This window comes from Belonocnema kinseyi, chromosome 5 (assembly GCF_010883055.1).
Source record: "Belonocnema kinseyi isolate 2016_QV_RU_SX_M_011 chromosome 5, B_treatae_v1, whole genome shotgun sequence".
NCBI classification, from domain to species: domain Eukaryota; kingdom Metazoa; phylum Arthropoda; class Insecta; order Hymenoptera; family Cynipidae; genus Belonocnema; species Belonocnema kinseyi.
This window is the reverse complement of record NC_046661.1, coordinates 56,844,057-56,870,263: the sequence shown is the minus strand read 5'-3', so window position 1 is coordinate 56,870,263 and position 26,207 is coordinate 56,844,057. Positions and strand designations below refer to the sequence as shown.

Sequence of the window (26,207 nt, the reverse complement as noted above, 5' to 3'; positions counted from 1 at the left end):
GAAGCGAACCATGTTCGTTATCGAATTTTCGGCACCAGCTGACAAAAACATCATAGCCAAGAAGAATGAAAAGAAAGAGAGGTATCGAGACCTTATAAGGGAATAGCAACGACTGTACCCGGAATATTCTGTTAAACTGATCGTCCTTATCATCGGCGCTCTTGAAGGTGCCAAGCTTTCACTTGCTAATGGCCTAAAAAGCATCCCTGCGTGTCAACAATATGCTAGAACTCTTGCGGGAAAAATGCAGAAGGCGGTTGTCCTTGGGTCGCTCCGTGTTCTTAGGGTGCACGAGGCTTTTGCTGGATCGTCGTATTGATTCCTTTACAGACTGTAACCACCTATCTCACGGTTGTGAGCGGGTGCAATTTTTCAGATTAGCACCCGCTCCCGGCGAAATCCTGTGGTTGTCCTTATGACAAATTTTTAATTATATATATATATTTTTTTTAAACTATATTTTTTAAATACTTCTTTTTAAACATTTTTCTGCAATTTTTTTTACAGAATTTGACTTTCTTTAGTTTATATATTTTTTGTGCACTGTCTATAGTTACGGAATTTCCCGTAACATTTGCCCTGAACAAGCTAGAAAGCATGTTAGAATTACGGAAAATTGTGTAGCGTTAACCCTAAACGAGCTGGAAAAGGGGTTAAAATTACGGAAAATTCCGTAACCATAGACAGTGCGATTTTATTTAAAATTTACTTACAAAAGATTTTATAATGTTCTGAAATACTTTTCACCAAAAACAATTAATTGAATAATTCTAAATTTTGGATTTTCTGGTTCGTGTCTTTTTGCGACTCTCAGTATAATAATACTATTTTTTGGTTTATTGATTTTAGGGTCCGTAAATTATGAATAAAATTAAGATTTCTACCAGACGTTTCGACTCCATATATTTTGTAGAGGTGAAATGTTGTTTTGAAGATATTAAGAAACATAAATTAATTCAATTGGGAAACAAAATTATTGTCAGGATCTGTACAAGTGGTAAAGGCATTCGCCAAGGAGCGAGTGACTTTTCTTTATTCTCTGAGAAATAAAGGTAGGGGAGAGATGGTACACAAAGCGGGTCTTGTTTGGGATCTGCAAAGAGCGGATCCGTAGAGCGTGGGCGTGTACGTTACTGTCGATGCAATACTTTGTAATTAGTACATGTGTGCGTGTTCGCCTGTGCACGCGGGTATGAATGCTTTGCTTGCTATGGGCTATGATATCGAACGTCTGTGATCTTCAAGAGGCTTGAACAAAATGAACACCAAAGATCCTACCTCCGTCAAGAAAATTCTCAAAATAAATATATGTAATAGAAACTAGTCACTGTAAAACAGTAATGAATGATAAAATTTAATTATTTCATTTCGTATTTATTTATTCGTCTCGGTTCAAAGAAAAAATGGGACGCCTTTGACTTTGCTGGGTATCGAACATATTAGGACCAATTGTTTACTTGTCCAATACAGAGACGAACGCTTCACCACTTTAGGGGCCGTCCATAAACTAAGTTATCAATGGGCGGGGGGGGGGCTAAATTTGTTAGCAGGGGGGGGGATTGGATGTAACGTTACGAACTGAGACAATGTTTAGTACGTTTCCTGATGATAAATTTCAACAAAGTTTGCGAATTTTCTTGAAAATGACCCTGCTACGGTAGAGTTTAAAAATAACTTAAGAAGTCTGAACATGATTTTCATATTTCATACTTCGCGCTATTTCCCCTATTCCTCTATTTTCCCCATTTCTTAAAAGAATTCTTTTCGTCCCTGTTTTGAAGACACATCCCCTTTACCCCTTCACCCCATTTTCTCATTTTCCGCTTAAATGCGAGCTAAACTAATAAAAAAAAATAGTAAAATCTAACCTTGTCCAGTAAAAGTTAATTCTGTTTGGTTCAAAAGTCTGGTATTATACAATATATAGTGAACTCTTTATGTCTTTTCCAAGGGCCGTGAAACCTAATTTGGGTATTTCAAGGCTGAAGGGCCCCCATTTCGAACGCAAATCGTGGGGTGATTGTGTCAAGCGATGTTCATTGGCTTACCCGGGCTTGTAGTTAATAACACTGAAAAAAATTTCGGGTTAAATCAAGCAGAATTCTAGTTAAATATGCCCTTACTATTTTTTCTGTTTAATTTAACCAGAAAAATAGTAAGGGCATATTTAAGCAGAATTCTGGTTTATTTAACCAGATATTTTTTGAGTGAATTATACAAAATAGTTGGTAATTGAAATTATGCCCGATAGTTAATTATTTTGTTGAAAATTCAACTATTCAACTGCCTTTTTATTAGTAAAACATTCATTGGTTATTACAACTATTGAGTTAGTAACATCGACTAATCAAATAGACGGCTTAGGGAGCCACTTGTAATTCTCGTAACTAATTAAAGTTAGTAATATTTTAGTAATCAGATTTACTAATACTTTAGTCACCTGTACCAATAATTGACCCTATAACAAATAAAAGTAGTTGGCGTGACTATTTTGTTTGTTATCTTGGTTGGTACGACTGCGAATGCGACAAGGATGCCAACATATTTATTTCACAACATGCATCGTTTTTTGAAGTTGGTTGAAAATGTATGTTTCTTCACGGAAAAAAATGGAAAGTCTGTTTGTCCATATAAATGTGCAGACAGATCATATTGCAGGATCGACTATAGGACAGCTTTTGAATATGGCTAAACCGGCTATCTCTAGAAAATAAAAAGAAGACGGCCAAATCGACAATCTCAGAAAGACGTCTCGATTGTCTCAAATCGTCTTCTCGGTCATCTGAAGCTGGCTGACCGTATCATTGTGAAGGGTCGAATCGGAAATCTCAGAGGGTCGATCTGATTTTCTCAGACATTCGACTGGGTCGTATTTGATGGTCGATTCGATTATCTCAGAATTTTGACGTAGTCATTTCGTATGGGCGATTCGATCATTTTTAAAGGATCGACTTGATTATTTCGAAGCGTTAATATAGATATTCAAGAAAGAAAAATTCGGTTATCACAAAGGGTCGATTCGAAAATCTGAGATGGTGGAAAGGACTATTTATGATAGTCAAATACATATTTTAAAATTATTTTTAACAATTTTTTTGATTCTCTATATCTGAACTGGCATAAGGTGTTACTAAATAAATAGTGGAAAGTCCTTTATCGATTGATTTAGAATAGGCATTCCGATAATAATCTTAAATTTAAAAATTACTAATGCGTATAAAAATCTTTAAAAATGTAATTAATAAGAAGTAATTATTTATGAATTTAATGTTAAAGCTTTTTCTACGAATTTTCACTACAGTTCCAGCTCTCCATCAACTGGATGTAGGAGGACGAGTGCATTGACCCTGCCCCTGCCATCTGCTTTTCCACAAATCTCAGGAGTTGATGTCTGAACTGAAAAATAAATATTAATCTTAATTTAATGAATCCAATGCCAGTTTATCCTTAATCGATTAATGCTAGAATTAACAGTGATTATTGAAATCATTCAAATCTATTTTAAACTTACATTAACCTAAAAAAACTAGAATGAAATGTCTTAAATCTCACATTATTTACGGAAAATATTAAGATTACAATTACGTACTTAACACAGGTACTTACAGAATGAGATATTTTCAATGTATCCTCAATAATTTCACTCACTTTACACCGGAGTCGTTGGGAAAAACTTTTTTTTTAATAGATATCGTTACGCGGTCTACGAGCCCGTTATGCTAAATTGGAGCCAATTAGCGATACCCTTTAAATTTTCACGCGCATGATTGACGCGCAAAAATCAAGCAATTGACCATACGCAATGGCTTATCTGCTCCTTCGTGGATGGTCGAAATGAGTGAAAACAATATGTGCGTATTGACCATATCGAAAAGGATACCTTAGTTAACCCTGATAGTGAGTATGATGTTCTTATAAAAGTCAGACTGAGGATATAATAAGAGTCTTTTTAACCATGTCGAAAAAAATTTGAAAGGACCGTTCGACCATGTAGAAAGACTTTCTGGCTCTCTAATTTTTAACCATACAACTTTGACCATCCATTTTTCTCCGTGTTGGTTGAAAAGTGAGCTATTTCCTATTTGGTTGAAAAATCAACTGTTTTTGGTTCAATTTATGTTTTTTTGTTTTAAAATTCGACCGATTGGTTGAAAATATAAAAACTACATCTTTGTAGGCTGAAAATTGAACTATTTCGTTAAATATTCAATTATTTTTTGAACAAATAAATTGTTTCGTTGAAAGTTCAGCTAATGTTAATTTCATCCTTTTTGGTTGAAAATTCGAAGAATAAACGTGACATCCGTGTTTGGCCAACGTCTAAGTTACTTTTAGAAGGGGCGGGCGGGGGAAAAAAATAGTCCAAAATTGGAAACTCAGTTTAAGGACGGGTCTCAACTAGGCCTACGGGACTCCAGCTAGTGGGTATTATTTGATTCGTGGATTATTATTATTATTATCATTATTATTATACCATTAAGCCATTTCACTTTCGGGGTGGGCGTGACTCACTTGGTGGGGAAGGGAGTAATGCGAGGAAGGGATATACAATTTTTAGATTGATCCAGAATTCTCGTGTTCTTTATTTAAATAATACGTTCATTCCGCAACACTTCTTCGACCCAGGTTGCTGATCAATCCCTCTAGCAATCACCCCAAGTGAAGATCCACACAAAATCGTCATGTGAGGTTCTCCACTTGGGTCCATTAGTATCCAAGGTCTTTTGTTTGAGGCGTCATTCGCTCTACTGAATAAACAATATCATTTAGAATTGATGACGAAATGAGAATTTAAATAAATTTGAGTAATTTATATGCAATTCTGTAATGCTCTAACAACCAAAAAAGCAAATTCATACACATAAATAAGAACACTTACAGGTTTGATCTCGCAAATTGAGATTGGGAGCAATTTTCCACGGCCGGAGTTCGAGGTCGAGATGTGGGGTGGAGGAATGGGTTTTATTTCTGCTGAAAGTCGAAGACAGACGGGAAAATGGAAAATCATTCCTATAGAAAGGTTAATAATAATAATCATGATAATTCTCTTCTCCTTTCAGAATGTCTGTTCGACGCGGCCTTTTCATCGAGATATGAATGGGTCGAACGAGTTGAGCCATATCCTCTTCCAGCTTCCCTTGTTGCCCCTTCAGGATCCCACTCACGCCCCCCTCCATCATCCTGCCCCCTCCATGTTCTTTCGACAAGGAACACCCAACCGTATCCTGCAAACGATTGTGCGCTGGTATACCTCCGGCAATCAAGGAGCTTACATGTGGAAAGAGCTGTGCCGTTCCTTTGCCTCGGGAAATTCAACTACCGGTTGGTTTCTACATTGCTGCAGTTGCATCAGCATTAACCTCTCTCTCAACTCCTCTACAATTTTCTTTTCGTTTCTTCCTCGAATTCAAAGATCAAATCTGCCATTGAAGGTCTTGGCGTTTATTGATATCTGGGGGGCGCTTAGCCTGTTCTACTAGAAATATTGCGGAAAAATTATTTAAGTTGGTCCTAACAAATTCAAGATATTCTAGTATACTCAGGAAAGTTCGGTTAAGGGTCGTTCAAAAACTGCGTCACTCTATTTTGAATACTTTTTCCACCTCTTCACTTCTTTGTCACAGATCATCACACAAAGCTTGAACTCCCTATGGTATCGTCACAAATACGATCCCCACCCCCATCTTAAGTCAAAAATTCTTCTTAAAGTTTTGTTTGATAATGAAACGCTTAAGACACAGAAAAAACTGAGGCAGCGAAATGTTGCAGGCAATCGGCCAAGCGGGGTTAATACGAGGTGGGTACTGCAAACTGAGGTAAAGTTTCCGTGGTCAATCGCAGATGTCTCCGGCGGACTACGTTAGAGGCAGCACGTTACATGCCTGTAAGGATGGAAAGTTCACCTTAGTTTGGAATAATCAGCTGTTTATCACCCTGCTTGATTGATAAGCTGCATCATTTAGTACCCCCAGTTTTGTTTCTATGGACTTAAACTCGAAATATATTGCATTTTTAACAAATTTTTTTAATATTCAACCAAAAGAAGTGAATTGTCACTGAAAAAAATTGAGTTTTCAAACTGAAAAGTCAAATCCATTAGAAAACAGTTCATTTTATAGCCCGACGAGATAAATTTTTAAGAAAGAAAGATTCTTTTTTAACCAAATAGACCAATTTTCAAACAAATCTACAAACAAATTAAAAAGAGTTGTATTTTTATCCAAATATTCGAATCTTTAAGTTTAAGCCAAAAAGGCGAAATTTTTAGAAGACAGTTGAATTGTTAATCAAGAAGTTTCCTACACAAACGATGAATTTTTAATACAAAAAGACGAAAGTTCAACAACGCAGTTGAATTTTCGAACAAAAAAGATGACTTTACAAAATTGTTAAATCTTTAACCTAATAGTTGAATTTGGAACCTGCAAAGATAAATTTTCAAATAAATGGTCGAATTTTTAAACAAAAGAGAACAGAAGATAATTGTGTTTTCAACAAAATAATTTAATTTTTAAGCCAAAACGATGCAATTCTTTTAGAAGACAGTTAAATTTTCAATCCAAAAGGACGAATTTTCTATTCAAAAAGACGAATATTTAAGAAATGAGCTTAATTTTCAACATAATAGTTGTATTGTCAACTAAAATTATGAATTTTCAAGTAAAGCTATCAGTTTTCAAATAATAATGGAATAGTTAAACATTCAGTTAAAAAAAAAGAATTTTTAACAAAATTAGTAGAAATTTTTAACCATAAAAGATGAATTCCGAAAAAAGTAAAATAGTAGAAGTTTAAATAAGATGAATTTGTAACTTTTGTATATTATACAAATTTGCTACTGTTCAACTTTAAACACTGATAATTTCGAGTATAATTTACAATTGTATACCTTTAAACTTTTAAATTTGACAATGCTCAGATTTTCATCTTTCATCTTTCGAATAAAAATTTTTTTCATCTTTATAATGCATGACATTTAAAACATCCACGTAAAAAAAATTAATATTGAATCAAGAAAATACATTTAGAAAACCATATGTACATTTTCTACTTCTTTTTTTTTTTTGATCTGTGGAAATATTTCTTGACTCAAGAAAATGTACTAAATTGAAGAAACTTTAGTTTCTTCATTTAAGTACAATTTCTAGAGATAAGGCACATTTTCTTCGATTACAAAAATATTATGTACGTCTTTGTACCAATCGTCTTTTTATATTCGGATAAATTCAATTTTAAATATAATATATGAATACTTTCGATTTTTAACATTTGTGGTGCTGTCTGTATGAAATTATCCAAACTTGATGGATTCTGAGTACTGCACAATAAGCATTGTTGACTTTTGAATGTCAATTTGAAATGCCTCATTTTTCAAATCGGAATTTCATATACATTTTTAAATTTCTACCTTGCCGTTCTTAAAAACTTAAATGTTAATTTATATTATCTAATTGTGTTTGCAATTGTAAACTTAATCAAGTTTTCCATTAGGTATTTAGGTAAAATAAATGTTAGCGTAACCAGAAGCAGACCGAGGAAGGAATGGTGGGAATGTGTGAATGAGACTGTAAATCGAAAGTGCTTGTCGGGGAAATGTATGGACGTAAAGGAAGCTAGAGTTACGCCAGGGAAGGAAATTGTGGCGACAAATATTTTATATGAAATGCATGAAAAAAAGACCAGGGATAATAATAGGCCAACTTGGAGAGATTTACTTTCTCCTATAATTACAATGAACTCCTTCATCCCTGACAGTATAACGAGGATAGAACCGAGTAATAAATATTGGCATACAGCTTCACCATACAACATGATATTTAAAATGACCTGAAAAATTAATATTTTTTTGTATATAGTTTACTGTTGGCATCCGTCGTTAGTGCAGGCAATAAAATCGAATCGAATTGAAGCGGACGAGCGGGTATATTGCTTGATATAATTGAGTTCGGTCACTCGATTCGATCGTCGCTCTAGGGGAATTTCCCTCTATTTGCAGACCTGCTAATATGAACCACGTGTTTTGAATTGGACTGTAAAAATTAGGTCCTCTGCCGAGTGGCGATTTACCTTTACAATACAATATGTATAGTCTTTTTTTTGCTCCAATATACAAAAAATCGTTATATCATCCACGTCGCTTATTATTTCTCAAGCCATCATTATTCCCATCGCATAAAGTCTTCTAAAAATGAATGCAGCCTTCACCTTTTTTTGCTTAACATACTGGATTAAATAGATGATTTCTTTAACTTGTCGTAACGATCGAGGATATTGACAATGAAATCTAGATTCTGGATTTTCGGAAAAAGTATATTGACAATGAAATCAAGATTCTCGATTTTCAGATCAAGAATCTTGACTCATAAGAATGAAAACCTCGATTTTTCAAACGTAACTCCACCTATTCAAACATTAATTGCGGTTTTATAATCAAGAATCTTGATTTTTAGATCGAGAATATTGACAATGAAACTGTAATTTCCGATTTTTAGAACAAGAATCTTAACTTATCACAATAGGAATTTTGACGATGAAATCGATATTCTTGATTTTCAGAAAAAGAATCTTGACAATGAACTTACTTTTTTTTAACATGTGTAAGAATTTATCATAAATTTCTAAAAAATAATGTGTTCGTATGTAAAACTGTATAACTGTTTTTTTTTTAATCAATAAAAGAAGCTTGATGAAAAGACAAGTAAATAATTTCTTAACGGTACACGTTTCTAGAAATTTGATTAATATTTTCATTTTAGAAAGCTTTGACAAATTATTAAAAGATATTTTCAAATATGTTAATTATTAACATTCAATAACTAAATAAATAAATAAATAAATAATAATAAAACATAATTTATCATTTTTTGAATTGGTTCACAGAACAGTTGAATCTTCAATTGAGAATTATGACCTTTTGAAAAATCGTTTATTTTTCCCAAAATTTACAGAAGCCGTCTAGTGTTAATTGGATAGTTCATAAAGTTTTGTTTTATTTTGAAACTGAAATTTCTAATTCCCTAATCCCTATTACAATTCAAACTTAATCATTCGATGCAAAAACTCCTGTTTCCGACTGAGAATTACCTATAATTCTTTTGAATAAATTCCAGTTCAATTTCGGTTCATCGTCTTTCTGTTTTACATTATGTCAGCGAAATTGATAGGAATTGGGGAAATGGGATAAATGTAATTAGACAACAGGAAGAATATTAATGAATTTCATTCAATCAGTAAATAACATAAATTAGCTGTATTAAAAAATAATTTTTCATTATGAACAACATTGTACAGGGTTTTTCTGAAAAAGATTGTTGAGGTTCATAAAAAAGTAATTTTTGAATTTAGAAATAAAAGAAACAATGAGAAGTTTACACCCGTGCGGAAATAGCCCGGATTAGTCCTAGTACAACAAGGTTTCTGGTCGGGGACTGGCCGGGCTATGTTTGTTTTTTAAGAGCCTAGCCGTGCGCTGATCGGGGACTCGCTAGGTAAAATTTATGTCAAAACCCCAGTCGGAGGCTGACTGGGCGCTGATTGGGCAAATCTTATGATCGAATGCTCCAACGGTAGCTGGCTGGGCGCTAATTGGCAATAATAACTTTGTTAAACATTGTTTATAACTTAATTACCTTTTCTGATTTCTTTAAGAAATGGATGTGTATACAAATCTCGAATCGTGATAAATGGATAGTAAACATTTTCAAATAGAGATTATAATAAAACTTTAAATTAAGGATGGCAAAAACATACAAATATTAAATTTATAATTGTTTGAACTTTTGTAAACGATTAATAATAAATTTAAAATAATATAATACCTAATATATAATATAAAAAGCAAATGACAAAAGCCTCGAAACAACGAGTTTTTTGGCGTGATTTTAAAGTTGCCTTATGCAAATTTGAAAATTTCTGAAAAATATATGAATCAAATTTTTTTAAGAGAAAAATTATAAGTTCCATCTTTATGAAAAATTGCGAATGTTCAGAAAAATTTAAATTATTTATTTAAAAAGCATTTTATTGATATTCCTGTTAAAAGTTCGTGTATTTTATATTTACATAACGTCGCATAATAATAAATAATTAGAAAAAGAGAACTTAAAATTTGGTACCTAAACTTTTCTGAACTGTAACTTATGAGGATGGCTGTTTCAACGAGTTTCAACTTGTCGGTTTAGCGCAGTGGTTAGCACTCCTGACTGCTAGACGTTAGATTTAGGTCTAGATATGTAGGTTCGACACCCCATAGCGTTAGAAATTTTATTTGTAATAAAATGTTTAAAAATGTAATATATATATTTAATCTAAAGAGGACTAATAATATTTCAAGTCAAAATACTCGCAATCATTTTAATATTTATTTTTAAAATACTTTTTTGTCTCTCAACGACTACGTGTAAATAGTTAATGTTGTCTGCGTGCTGGGCGTGTGGAATTTCATATATTAAGACAGGAAAGTATGGCGGCAAATAGTTAATAAAAAGAGTGTCAGTAGAGTGAATGACGCCTGAAACAAAAGAACTTGGCCACTAATGGACCCAAGTGGGGAACCTTACATAACAACTTCGTGAGGTTCTTTTCTTGGGGTGATTGTTAGAGAGATTGATCAGCAACCTGGGTCGGAGCAGTGTTGTGGAACGAACGTGTTATTTATTTAAATAGCACGAGAATTCTGGATCAGTCTGAAATATCTCTATCCCTTCCACACACTACTCCTTTCCCCTACCGAGTGAGTCACGCCTACCCCGAAAGGGAAATAGCTTAATGGTGTAATATGCTCCAATTCTGCAGTAAAAAAGAATCAAATTGATCCCTTAAATCAGTGACAGATGTTCTTCATACAATTCATACCCGAATTATTTGAATCCAGTAAATCACCAATTGATCCCGTCCAGGTCATGGTCGGGCTCCCCGGCCAGCCTCCGACCATGCTGCATGGCCGGATGCTGGCTAGCGCAGCGCGACGATGCTGTCCGGATTCCGACCAGAAACCCCAGCCATAGCCCGACTTAAAGTCGGACTCCCCGGCCAGCTCCCGGCTTGAAGCCGGGCTCTCCGGCCGTAGAATGGCCAGCCCCCGGTTTAAATTTCCACCCGGGCAAAGGAATGGAAAATTATTCCTAATAACTCTTTATATTGATCTTTATGTTGTTATTTTCTGTTATTGTGCGGATTTTTATTAATATCAATTTTTATTGTTCATACCCGTAGTGAGTCGTATTGGAAGGGCTGCGATGCGCTATAGCACTCAGTCAAATATATTTTGCAATAGCATGCATTCGAATTGGAAATGGTCCAGGCAGCCCTGACTGTTTAAGTTTCAACCCCTCCCTTCCTCCCCCGAATTCAGCCCAAGGCTATTTGAAGGCAGCCACCGAAACTGGACTACAATCGAAAGTTTGGTTTATGTCGGTTTTCTGTAGTATCAAATAGACGGAGAAAGAATAAGGAAAATAGAAAGGTTGGCTTCGTTGCCGCTTACCCTTTTCTCCCTCTTTTTGCCATTGTTATATGACTGTCTCTAAGGAACCAATGGTACTGCTTTTTGGAAACATATTTCTCTCATTTAAAATCTATTTATGCAATTTGGTTACCCACATTCTTTTATTTTACGTTTTTTTAAACTGATTTTTGGTAACATGCTATTCTTGAAGGCTTTTCGTGCATTTCTCTTACAAAATTTAGTGACTTTCTTTGATTTGATTTTTTTAAATTTTCTTATTCAAATTTAATTAACAGAGATATTAAGCCATTGACCTTGCCACCGTTCTCTAGTGTTCTGTTCGTGGTCGACTCTACAAAATATTTTAATGATTCAAGAAGAAGAATCCTCTTATTTAATTAGATGTAATCTTCCTAAAGTCGAATTATAGCACGTGACGAGACTTCAATTAAATAAAATCTTTTTTTTTCTTGTGTCGACGTCCATCAGAACAAATTGTTGTGAGGGAACAATACGAAGAGATTGCAGCACTGCTCAGAAGAAGTTCCTTGTCATCGCGAGTAGCTGCCACCGATGATGAGTCACGTCGCGAGACCGCTTCTATCATTTGGTTAAGAATAACATCGTCAATCCGTCGCGCTACATACAATAATAAGTGGATTCCCAATTTATAGTTCCAGCCTTTGTCCACGTCCATTACGCAATAAGATGCCGAAAGAATAGCAACGGCGAGAAAAAGAGATCAGTGCGGCTTTAGCGTATTTAGCGTCTTTAGTGTCGACAATAACAACACGCCTGAACCTTGTAGTAATTTGTAGAAAAATATATTTCTAGTCGAGAACTGAATAACAAGGGGAAACACGGTAATAGGGAGCTTGTCTTTCAACTGATTTAAAAAAAAAAGAAAGATTACCGAATAGTGAGGGAATTCGAACCACTTTAGTCATTGGGAGATTTTATGAGTAAATAAGGAACCTCATTGAGTTATGAAAATTGTTTGAATTTTTAGGGTTACTTTATAACTGGTAAAAAGTCTTCGTATTCGCATTAGGATCGATAATATTATTTTAGCTCTTCTATTAATTTTTTTTAAATATATTTTTGTAATCAAGATAGATAGTTAGATTTTTTATGTTTCGTTCCGGACAGACTCACTGGATTCGTCAGTAAGGCTATGTGAAGGAGTTCTACCTAATACATTTTAATTGACCTTAATTTATGAAAATGTATATGTTCAAACAAATTTTTTTTGTTTGTTTGTAAATTTTGCAGTTAATAATATAGTGGATTTCTACCACGGATAGGGGATGGAACTTAATATAATTGATATACATTTTTATTTTATTTTAAAAAAACAAAACAAAATTTTTTTAATTTTATACTGTCCATGGGCAGAAGCAAAAACTTAAATTAAAAAAACAACAAATATTATGTTAATAAGTAATTATTATTTTAATGAAATGATTAGTAAACCAAAAAAGAGAACTTCAAACTTATCCTGAGTAATTTTCTTCCTCCTCCACCTCCTTGTCTTCCAATGTTTCTCTCTTCGTATATTATTCTGGTTACAACTGCGCGAAACGAGGCTTGGTTTGGACGTCGCTAAATTATCACATGTAATATAACTACACTGGCGCCAATTAAAAACTTTTTTATCTTAATAATTTTTACTTAAAACAGATTTAAAATTTAAGGAATAGAAGAATTTTCATTATGTGACTCTAACAACGGTACAGTTAAATAATAACTTAAATAAGTTTAAAGATGAGTTTCATACCTTATTTTTTAACACTCTTTCCCCTATTACCCTCTTTACCTCTTTTAGAAAAATTCCTTTCTGACCTGTTCCCAAGAAACTAAAATTGATTTTTTTTTAGTTGAAAATTCATGTATTGTGTTGAAAATATTCTTTTTAGGTAGCAAATTTATGTTTTTGGCTAAAACTACAATTATTTGGTCGAATGTTGAACTTTATTGTTGAACATTCATTTTTTTAAAAAGATTCGTAATTTTAATTTAAAATTCATCTCTTTGATTGAAAAATTATTTAACTATTTTGCTACAAATTCTTTTTTTTATTGAGAATTCAGTTTTTCAAAATAAAAGTGTAACTCTTCTAATTTTGGTTGAAAATGTATCTTTCTTAGTTGAAAATTGATCTTTTCTAGTTCGAGATTCAACTATTTGGTTAAAAATTCGTATTTTTTTGTTGTTGAGGATTTATTTCTCTGGTTAAAGATTCAAATATTTTGTTGGAAAATTTCTTTTTTTGGTTGCATTCAACTTGTTGAAAATTCATCTTTCTTGATTTTAAAATTAACTTTCTTGTTGAAAATGGATCTTTTCCGGTTTAACAGTAAAGTCTTTCGTACATATTCGATTTTTGGATTCAAACCTTAACTCTTACCTTCAAAAATCTTCTTTTTGAATAGAAATTAATCTTCTTTCTTGAACATTCATTTAGTTGATTAAGGATTCAATTATTTAGTTAAAAGTTCCTATTTTGCGGTTGAATTCAGCTGGCTGAAAATTCGTTTATTTTTGGTTAAAAAATTAACTTTTAATCTGAAATCTTAACTATGACATTTTTGGTCAAAAGCTTAAATTTTTGAAATGAACAATAAAAATTAATTTATAGGGAAACTATGAGGCTGTGCCAGTTTTGGGGCTCACTGTGATGGGGAACGAACCCGAGAGAGTTCCACTCCGGATGTAAACGCTTTTGTTTGTTCACGCCTAAGTGACCACCGCAAACCCCCTGCAGCTCCTCTTATTCCTACTTGCGGCGTGGCGTCCATTCTCTTAAGAACTCTATCAGGAGCCCTATCTCAGAGTTTCACTGTATTTAGTTAAGAATCCAGCAGCTGTTCTGTTAAGAATTGGCCATTTTGAATAGTTAATTGAAAATTCATTTTTTGTTAAAAATTCAACTTTTTGAGTTGAAAATACAACTGTTTTCTAACAAATTGGTGTCTTTTGGGATAAATATTAATCCTTTATGCAAGGAAAACTGATCTTTTTTGGTTAAAATCTATCTTTCTTGTTTGGAACAAAAATTTTTAGTTGAATATTTAACTATTTCGTCAAAAAGTCATCTGTTTTGGTAGAAAATTCAACTATTATATTCAAAATAAATATGTTTTGATCTGAAATATTAGGAATTAAAAACGTTCTATGTCGAATTCAATATGTGATCATTTAATATTTTTAATTATTCTTGATTATTTTCCGAAGCTTATAGTTAACCTGAAGGTCACGCAGCCACATTGACAAGTGAACTGGGTAACACAAAACTAGGGGGGGGGGGGGGGGGGGGGGGGGGGGTTGTAGTTGAGTCCAAAATTGGCAACACACTTTATGGACGGCCCCTATAACATGATATCAAGAAAGTGTATATTGTATCATTAAATAAAATAAAGGTATTATTATTATTATTATTATTATTATTATTATTATTATTATTATGGCAATATCGGGCTACCAAAAAGGGAGATGCGATATTGAGAGGGTCCTGCACAGCACCCTTAATTTGTCAAGACCCTGTCAGCAGGCTATAATAACGCGATGTAGGATGAAAAGACAGAGGAAAGAAAGCGTCGTGAGGCGACGCCGATGAGGTATTCCGGTCACGGGGTGGCATCGGTGGCACTGGCTGAAGCACAAGGGGCGGGGGTTGGCCTCAGCAAAGACGTCGTTAGGAGGGACGAGGTATCTCATCTCCTGTCCGACTGTGCTATCATGTCATAAAAATAATCAGCTTCATCCAATGAAGCTCGGGCTACTTTGATCTCACGCATTTGTTTTTTCCTGCTCCGTTGCGCATTTTTTAAAAGCTTTTTGTGCAAATTGGGAGAAGTTGTGCAAGATTGGCAACGGCGAGGAAAATTAATTACATTAAACAAGAATTATTTCATCAAAATATTGTTTACTGTTAGAGAGCGAGGTGTTATAAAGTAGTGCATCACAGAAAAAACTAAAGTTAAATTTTATTTCATGTAAAATTTCCCGCAATTAAAGTTTACATGCTATTTGACGAAAGTTTATCCTACGAGGGAATAAAATTTGTCGTCTGCTACGGCGTCCTTAGCAGCAATGCCAAAATGGCGAAGTGTGAGTGAATTCGAGCTATAAATCAGGACACCAGATTTGAAATAACACAGAAAAAACAAAAAATAAAATTTGTTGTAGGTAAGACTTGCAACGGCTATAAATTTAATAATTTCGGCGAAAGTTTCACCGAGGTTAGGAGAATAATTCTGATCTGATCTGATCTGCTGCGTCACGCTGAAGTGAGCAAATTTCGGTAAAACATGTAGAATCAACAACAGAAAACGCGAAAAGAATGTATTCTTACTGATATATCTCCTCCGACATAAATTACACTATTGTAGACGAATTAGAAATTACTGAATACCATTTAGCAAAAAGCAACTGCCAGATAGGAATCCGCACTTCTCTTCAATGTAATGAAGTTCAACGGCGATAGATAGCGCTGGCGTCGTAATTCTCGTTAGATTTGGAATAAAAATGGAGCGATTCTAATTTAGAATCGATAGTTTTGAATACAAAAACCATTATGCTGAATTTACATTTTAAAAATTTCACCATTCAAATGATAATATGGATTTTACAATCGTAAGACATGATGATAACATGGAGATTCTTGATTTTGGGAACGTGGAAGGGTTACATGGATTTCGAAACCGAAAGTTCCGACTATCAAACAAATAATCTCGATTTTCGACAGAATAACTCTGATATGGCCATGATAATATAAACAAATTAATTTTAAATAGAATTTTGATTATCAAAACAATAACTTTAACTTTTGGAACGAAAATTTCTATTATCAAAGCGAGTTTTCGGATGTAATTAACTGCTTTCGAATACATGGAGAACACGATATCGCATGAATTGCAATATATACCGTAATTCCTGCGCATTATGTCGCAATTATCGCATTATAATAGCTTAAAATCGTGATATCGTACATTGCAAGAATTTACATTATGTTATTATTTTATAATATTATATATACAAGGGTTCTAGTAGTGGACAAGCTATATTAGTGCATTATAATATCGTACAAAGCTCCGGAACCTGCTTGTACGTTATCATATTGCGCTTTATTTCAATATAAAGCTTTTGCGATATCATTGTGCGATATCTCTTTCTCCGTGTAGGATAAAAAGATGTTGACATACGTTTTTTCTACGGTATATACTATATAGAATGGTTATAACCATTCTTAACAAAATGAAAAATTTCACCCCTGTTCTTCAAAATCAACAAGTAATTTGGAACACATTTTTTTAAAAATTCAATCCATTTTATAACATTTTTAGTAGTCATAACATAAAGGTTAAGATTATCACTTTGGAGCCTGTGTAGACAAAAATTTCGATTTTTTGGTTTCGAGAAATTATGTTTTCTTCATTTTGTTTCAGGGAAGCTACCTCTTTCAAAGAAGTTGTACTCTTTAAAATCAATAAAAAAGTTGCTTACTACAATTTTAATAGGGGTTTTCCCAACCTTTTCAGTGGTCAGTACTTTTTAATTTTTTCATGTTTACATTTAGAAATAGAGGTTATTATATCGTTTGAGAAAACAAATTTTACATTAAAACAAAAAATTTTCTTGATTGAAAAAATGGGGGTCAATTTTAGTTAAAATGGTTACAGTTATTCAATAGATACGAAAGCATGGTGTCGAAACTGTTAACATACTTATTTGTGTTTGTAGTGCACTGTTGCGCAATTTAAAAAATCAATTACTTTTCATGGCCTTTATGTGCTAAAATGTTATTTTGCACTGACCATTATCAAGTTTTAGAACTGACCAATTTTTAGAACAGACCGTTAGAAAAAAGACCGGCAGAAAAAAACTGGGCGTAAGAAGGGTTGCAGGTAATGTGCGAAGTGGGATGCAGCGGGGTAACTGCCACTGGAGTATACTCACTGATTTTTCTATGGAGAATAGACATAAGGAGACCAAACTAGTGGAACTGAAAATGAACACTTTCCTGTTGCTAGCAGTATGCACACACGCATGTGCAAAATCACACTTACGTATAGTTCAAAACTTCCTGAGCGTGGCGTGCCAACCGCACTTAAAAAAAATATGGCTGCCGATGTGAACGCGAGTCAAATGTAAAGAAATAATCATGGAATAATTAATAGTTTGTGAATAAAGGCAAGGATGTTAAAATAAAAAATTGCTGTATAAAAGCGAAAGTTTCCAACCAGTGTGTAATTTGATATTTGTATGATTTTATATTTGATAGAACAAGTGCGTAATTTGATATGTTCATAAACATACTACCTACCTATTCCGTGGTGAATAATTTTTTATTTCACAAACATTTCACAAAATTCTGTCTGATTATTAATTATTTATTTGCTCAAGCGACCTGTCAAAACAAAACAATGGAGGCAGCCATATTTTTTTTAAGGACGGTTGGCACGCCACGCTCAGAAAGTTTTGAACTATACGTAAATGTGATTTTATACAATTGTGTGTGTGCGTACTTCTCGCAACAGAAAAGTGACCATTTTTGTTGAAGCCCATGCATTACAGATTGGACTCCTTATATCTATTCTCCATGGATTTTTCGACTATATACATACTAAGTTTATGCATGAAAACACATTTTCTTACCAAATACTGAATACCAAACTTTTACTTTTAATTTCATTTTTCAATAGGTATATATATATATATATATATAACTTCTTTAAATTTTATATCTGGCACTGAGGAGGACTCCTATCCGTGGTCGAAACGTTTGCCAATCTAATAATTTAAGAAATGCATGTTTTATAATTAAGTATTTTCATAAGACCCTAATGCTAATGGAAAATTTCTTCAAACATTACTATCACTGTTCTTGATGCGATTTTAGATTACGATTTTGCGAGAGAAGAAGCATTGGATAGGATGCTTAGAAGATCGGAGGTGGAGTAGCGGAAAAGGAAGGAGGAATGAACGGATGAACTTTTTCCGGCAAAGCAACTTGGTGCTTTCAAAATAAAAAGTTAATGAGAAAGGGGATGATGCTATTTAACTCAGATCGATGAGTCGAAGAAGGTTCAATGTAAGAAACTTTCGTTCCTTATTGGCTCGGTAGAAATTGAGTGCGCCACAAGCCATGTAACCTAATACGTGTCTTGTTTCATCGGAAATGAAATTTTTCGAAATTATTCATTTTGGCATTAGAATTTGTAATTCTAGGAACGCCAAGCGCATTCCGTAAGAAGTTTATTGGGAGATATAGAGTTTAATCTCCGGAAACCATTAAGCGAGACAACGAAATTATCATTTAAATTACAGACATGTTTGATGGTTAGAATGATCTCAATTAAGGGCATGTGATACTTAGAAAATTATAGATTTTACCAGTTTTATGTTCCCCCGGCTGGTTGTCTTTTATTAATAAATATTTTGTCTTGAAATTTTGGGATATGATAGCGAACATGCTAACGGACGTCCTTGCAGACTTTTTTGTAGGTTAATTAAAAAAAAATTAATTTGGTTCAATTTGATTAATTTGTATGGCGTTTAGGAATTATTATCGATTTTGTCAGTGTTAGATTCCCCCGGCTTTTTCCCTACATTAATAAATATTTTGTCATCAAAATCTGGGGTTAATTCCAAAAAAATTTTGATTTTGCTAAAAACGTATGTGTATATTTTGAGGATATGTGTGTTACAATTTTCCCGAGCGTTACTTCCAAACTACACAATATTTTTGGCCGAAAACTTTAGACTTACAAATAAACATAGTAACTAACGTCCCGGAACTAACCTTGTTTATAGGCAATCAAAAAAGTTTAATTCATGAATAATTTCCAAATTATCGGAATGACAGAGCTGAAAAACGAAGTAACCCTAAAATAATGCACATGCATAACATTTTTATTTACCCCATTAAAATTTTTTGTTTGTATCCCTCAAAAAAGAGTCGGGAGACGTCCTTTATGATATTTTATAGCATCTCCGCATAAAGTTTTTACAAATTTTCATTTTTGTGGAAAAAAAGCCGAAGGAACTGTACTCGATTGACCACACGACGAAGTATCACATGCCCTTAATGATTGAAACATGGAATTTTTGAACGAAAATCCACTTTTAGCATGTATTTGAACTTTTAGGTTATGTAAGCTTCCAGACAGATTCTGTAAAATTACAAATACATTATCAATTTTAGGTGATGGTATTCTAACCAAAAATATTCTGGTTTATATTCAACATGGTAACTTTAGCATCTACATGAGAAAGGTGAATGTTGGTAATTAGACTAAAAATGGCAATATTCCCGTTCAAATAAGGAATACAGCAGAAAGCATTTTTTTAAATAAAAAAAATCTTATTTAATATTTTTGATCAATTTTAAAAATAAATTTTTCCATAATTTATACTGTTCTGAAACACGCTCTTTTACACATCATTTTAATTTGACCGTTTTTTCATTATTCTAAGCAACTTTGAAACTTTGAAATTATTTGTACTTATTCTACGCTCAGAGCTATGTAAGTACGCCGCGTTATCAATTATCAAATTCAAAGACGGGAGCTTACGTTGGAAAAAGCAATTTTTAACCGTTTCTGTACTTTTACCAGCGTCAAAAAATTCAACACTTTGAAAGTAGTTCCATTTATTACCCACTCTGAAAGTCATAAATTCATAAGCAGAAAGTGTACTTATGCAATGCCTTGCTATATTGTCATTCTAAAAGTGGTAAAGTTACAACATTGATTGGAACTTCTAACATGCAAGTGGTGTTTACTCTATAATCAGAGTAGTAAAATTACACCAATTTTTTGTTGGTGATTTTACTATTCTAAGTGGTACAATTTTTTAATTTTTTACAGTGTACCTGGTATGCGTTACTGCTGAACCATTATGTTGAGGGACACTGAAACAGAAAAAGAAATACAAATTTAAAATGAGAAAAAGCTGGCTTTTCTCATAATTTTGAGGATAATGAACTTGTGGGGGAGGGGTGATTCTGTAAATTTTTTACTTTCATTATTTCTGTTTCCATTTAAAGTTTTTGCGATTGAATGGGAATTTTTTAGTTTCAGTTGCGGAATATCACATTCTTAATCATTTTTATTGTTCACAATTGAAGAATTTGCCACTTCTAATTTATAAAATTCAATGAACTTTAATTTCTTATCTTTAAATTGAACACTTCTCAACAACAGAAAATAAAAATTGTATCATTTTCTATTATAGGTATTGAATATTGAAGAATCTTCAATTGAAAATATAAAACAATGAAGAATTTTAAATTTAAACTCGTGAAGACGGTAGAATTTTGTATTCTAAAGCTTGGAAACTGTATTATTAAAAAAAAGACATTTAACATTACATACCTTTAAAACATAAACCTTGAAAATTGAATAATTTAAAATTCTATATTTTAAAAAATCAAGAATTTTACATAGTAAATCTTCAAGACTGTACAACTTTCAAGTGCAAATCATTAAAATTCAAGAATTATTAAGTTACAAAATTTACAATTAGGAATTGTGCAAGTTTTGAGTTTTGCAAACGGAAGGATAATTTGCAATTCAAAATTTCTCTAATTTTGATGATCTAAATCCGAAATTTCTTGAATTTAGAAGATTTAGAATGAAAAACTTGACTTTTAATTCTTTAAAAACATTAAAATTTAAGAATTTCCATTTATAAGAGTTTTTAATGATATGTCATTAAAATTGTAGAACTTTGAATTGTAAATCTTTCAAATTGAAGTGTTCTTTGTTTGGAAAATTTACAATAAAAAATATGCACTGTTTAGTGATACGGAAGTTTCCATTAAATTAACAAGTCAATTATATCGCTAAGTCTAGTATTACGGAATATTCCATAAAGTTCCTAAACGAGCTGGAAAATGGGTTAGAGTAACGGAAATTTCCATAACGGTAGACATTTCGTTAAAAATTATGCAAGCTTTAAGTTTTACATAATAAATAAACTAATTTTAATGATTTACATTCGAAATTTATTGAATTTGGAAGATTTAAAATTGAAAACTTGACTTTGACCTTAGAAATCATTGAAATTTAAGAATTGTTATTTCTAATTTTTAAAACTGAAGAGTTTTCAATTGTAAATGTTCAAAATTTAAATATATCAAAAATTGTAAGCTAAATCCTTATAAATTGTACATATCAAAAACGGAAGTATTTACAATGCAAATCTTCAAAATCACTTCAAAAATGTATTGAAAATGTTATGATTTTAAACCATAAAAATTCAAGACTAAACAAGTTTTTTCAATCGTAAACATCTTAATAATGGATAAGTGTCGAAAACGGAAGACATCAGTAAGACGGTATAAAATCCCACATGAACTAAATAGTTTGTTCTGCTTCTAACTCCTGCTGAGATATAATCTTATATTTAAATGAAATATGTGTATTCACGGTGACCCATTTTAATCTATAATTCCAAATATGTTCTAAAATACTACTTTATCTACGAAGAAATGGTTCGTACAAAGGTTGACAAGGACCGAGGGGGACATTTGACTGTACCATCATTTTTACCTTGAGGTCAATTTTCAAGGTCAAATGGAGGTAAGACCCTTTTCTTAAACGAGAACCCCTATTTTTGACTGCGGATTTCAAAAGAGCTAGACATTTCACGACAAAAATGAACTGTGAAAGAATGGTTTTTGTGGCCTTGGAAAGACAAAAAATTAAGGTCAAATGTCTGAGAAATGACCAGTTGCCCTTTTTCTGAATTGTCTTGGTTTGTCGGGGTAAACAAACGTTCAAGATGCTTCACAAACGTCGATGAAATGTTAAGGTGTACATCACCTTGACCATCATGACCTTCAGGTCAATTTTCAAGGTCACTTGAAGGTCAAGACGATTTTTCTTAGATTGGACCCTGTGTCCGGATAAATTTTTTTTGGACTTCAGGCTGTGGATTGTTATCACAACGCCCCCCCCCCCATCCAAACACACCCAGACCGTAAAAAAAACGCATGAGATGTAAAGACTGTAACTATGCAGTTAAAGAATTGATAATCTTGACAATGTTACTTCTCTGTTACTAGTAACAAAAAAAGACACTTTTTCCTTACTTTTGACGTTACCCAGAAACAACGGCGTGGACGTAGTAAGTTCTGTTTCCTTCGGGGTGCTTTCTTGTCGTGCGTTCCCCTTGTCTTTCACGTTTCGGGTAGTTTATTCACTTGAGTCCCCTTGCCTCTCACCATTGCTAACAGTGTTATAATCAGCCACGAAGTAACTGTTCGAAGTGCTCTCCATTGGCTTGAAGACACATACGTTGACGTCTTTCAAAACCGTCCACTGTTTTCAGCAAGGTTTCTCGAGAGATGGCTGCGCAAGTTGTCCGAGTCCTTTCTTCTCTGGTTGTGGGTCGCTGAGCAAAAACTATATTTTTAATATAACCCTATAAAAAGGAATCAGGTGATGTTAGATCTGGTGAACAGGGGGGCCATTCGAATGGACCTCCTGGTCCAATCCATCTCTCATTAAAATTTAAGTTTGAAAATTCACGCACAATGAATGCAAAATATGGTGGAGCACCATCTTTTTGAAGCTACATTCTTTGTTTGATTACCAAGTCAACGTTGTCCAATAGTCCAGGTAAATGGTCCCTTAACAAATTAAAGTAAGTGAGTCTGTCAACGTTTCCGTAAAAAAGTGGGGTCCCATTAAATAGCCATTTACTATTCCGCACCACACCATGACACTCCATCGATATTGCTGATCCATTCGTCTGTACCAGTGAGGATTTTCGTCCGACCAATAATGACAGTTATGTCTATTGAGCTGTCCGTCGCTGTAGAACTTACTTTCATCTGAGACAAGTACATATCGAAGGAAACTAGGACCTTCAAGTGACCTTGAAAATTGACCAGAAGGTCATGATGGTCAAATACATGTACACCTTAACATTTCATCGACTTTTGTGAAGCATTTTGAACTTTTGTTTATCCCGAAAAACCAAGACAATTCAGAAAAAGGGCATCTCGTCGTTTCTCAGACATTTGACTTTAATTTTTTACCTTTCTCAGGCCACAAAAACCATTTCTCCACAAACCATTTTTGACGTGAAATTTGCCGCTCTTTTCAAATCCGCATTTAAAAATAGGGGTTTTCATTTAGGAAAAGGGTATTACCTTTATTTTACCTTGAAAACTGACCTCAAGGTCAATTTTCCAGAACCTCCTCGGTCCTGGTCGACCTTTGTCCGAACCATTTCTTCGTAGATAAAGTATTTTAGAAGATATTTGTTATTATAGATTAAAATGGGTCACCGTGTATGTATGTATGTATATATATATATATATATATTCCTGAAAGCCGGACAAAATTAAAATTAGAATTGTATGAAAGCCGATGTCTTTATTTCAATATTTGTTTTTATTTACTATAACTAATTCTATTTTACAATAATTGGAATTAAAAGATATATATCAAGTTCATAATTGGACAATTAAAATAAGAAACGTGCATCGAGAGCATGATTGGGCCTTACATTTGCTAGTACATAGATGTATTTAAAGAGTTTAAATTCTTTCTTCACGGGTAAAACTATATTTTATTTTCAAATGCGCTTCCGTTTACTGTCCGCTCCACTTAGTTTTATTTGTGAATGTCAGGAAATTTTACCCATCTCACCGAATTTGTAGCAAATGGACGAAAGGAACTGCGCGGGGGCCGTGGGGTCTGCGGTTGTCACTCAGGCGAGCAGTCAAGTGTGAAAAAACAAAAGCGGAGCGGGCTACAATGAGTTAATTCACACTCAAGGTCAGCCCCAAAATCGGCGGTATAAAAGAGTTTCACTGTACTTCAAATGTTCGGAATATGAATTTGCGGCAAATCCTTTGTTCAAAGCGAATATTTCTGCTTAATCGATTGCAACAAACATATATTGCTAGGTGGGGGTGGGGGAAATGGCAGAACACGAATATTCATCTATAAGGCAGCCAACTATTGAATGCACAGAGGGTATCGACTATGCACGCGACACGAGTTAATGAGAAGGATTCCGTGCATAATGCATAGCTAGGATATATTGCAGTCAAAGTACTGAGAACTACTGTATACACAAGTACACTCTCTAACCGATATAGGCATGGCTTCGTTATATAGAATGCAGGATGCATATTTGCCTAATAATTATAATTAACGGGCGCCCAGACTCGTTGCATTGCTTTTGCAACCTACTTTAGTTTCTACTGATTAGGTGCAACCGCAAAATTTCAATCACTTCTTAACAAAGCTCATCCTATTGATGGGTACTGAAAGCGGATTTGATTTTTTATTTAGGCAGATTTTCTGTTAATTAAAATCCAGTTATTATTTTATAAGAATTTCGTTCATACGATAGGGTACCTATTGATTATATTCCACCACAAATTCATACAAACGCCACACAATTACAAAAGAAGACCATTTAATTCATAAGGAATTCACACATTTGAATAAACCATTTCAAATATTTAGTTTTTCCCAATAGTGAGGAAAAGTTACCTAAGAAGTGGGAAAAAGTGATGCTCTGTCGAGAATGCGTCAATCAATTGAGAAATCGCTAACTTTACCACCTTTTTTCACACAAAACATACACGGAGAAACTTTCAGTTATAAAATTTGATGGTATCACTATTGTGAATATTATACTCTGAAGTTATTATGTCTCTATTGAAATATAAAATTAATGATTAAACAATTGCACTTATACTAAAAGAAACATACTATAATCCCTAAGACAGACTGTGAAGTTTACAAAACACAATAGTAAAAACATTCTGTCTATGTTCATTCTACGCATTTCTAATTTTTTCCATAGAAAATAGGAAAAACTTCTATGGTCGAAAGAGCAAAATAAAAATAAATTCGCAATCACTTCACGCACTATACATTTTATACATTAAGGTCATGTGATACTTACAGTTTCCCCGGCTTTTTTCCACAAAAATGAAAATTTTTCAAAACTGAATTTTGAGATCCTATAATATATCATAACGGACGTTCCCGGACTCTTTTTTGAAGGATAATAAAAAAATTTATTGTGCTAAATAAAAATTGTATGCATATGCATTATTTTGAGGTTACGTCGTTTTTCATCTCTGCCTTTCCGATAATCTTGAAATTTATTATGAAATAAACTTTTTTGATTACCTACAAACAAGGTTAGTTCTGGGAGATTTGTTACTATGTTTAATTGTAAGTCCAAATTTTTCGTCCAAAAATATTGTGTAGTTTGGAAGTAACGCTCCGGTGAGTTGTAACACACATGACCTCGAAATATACATGTACGTTGTTAGCAATATCAAAAACTTTTTGATAAAAAATCACAAAAAAGTGTGCTGGGACGTCCGTTAGCATGTTCGCTATCATTTCCCAGATTTTGAAGGCAAAATATTTCTTCCCGTGTGGAAATAATTCCTGGTAGACTGGAATTATTCTAGCGCCACTACTGGATTATTCGTGGCTGCCTGCTTACGCCGAATTACATTGGCGCTCTTTTGGCGCTATCTATACCCACTAGATAGAAAAATCCATCACGCAGTTCTATGCAGACCCACTAATGTACGCTAGCCAGAATTTGACATCACATTAAAATAAAAATTCCGTCTAAAATCTAGCTTGGCTCTTGAAAGTACTTCTATTTGGACACTTGAAAAAGAAGGCGTCATTTAAAAACTAATTAACAAAAGATAACAAATTACATTTATTGCAGTGCTTAAATCAAAGGAAATAGAAGAAATAAA

The 26,207-nt window shown here is 33.4% G+C and overlaps 1 protein-coding gene across 1 annotated transcript in view; it reads right to left on the bottom strand.

Annotated features, from left to right (window-relative positions):
* The window catches only part of LOC117172365 (transcription factor SOX-13), a 407,080-nt gene that overhangs the window by 141,033 nt on the left and 239,840 nt on the right, over nucleotides 1-26,207 (bottom strand). The window contains exon 4 of the mRNA XM_033360216.1: nucleotides 20,322-20,360. Coding sequence (XP_033216107.1) covers nucleotides 20,322-20,360 — 39 coding nt within the window. The remainder of the gene's footprint in view (nucleotides 1-20,321; nucleotides 20,361-26,207) is intronic.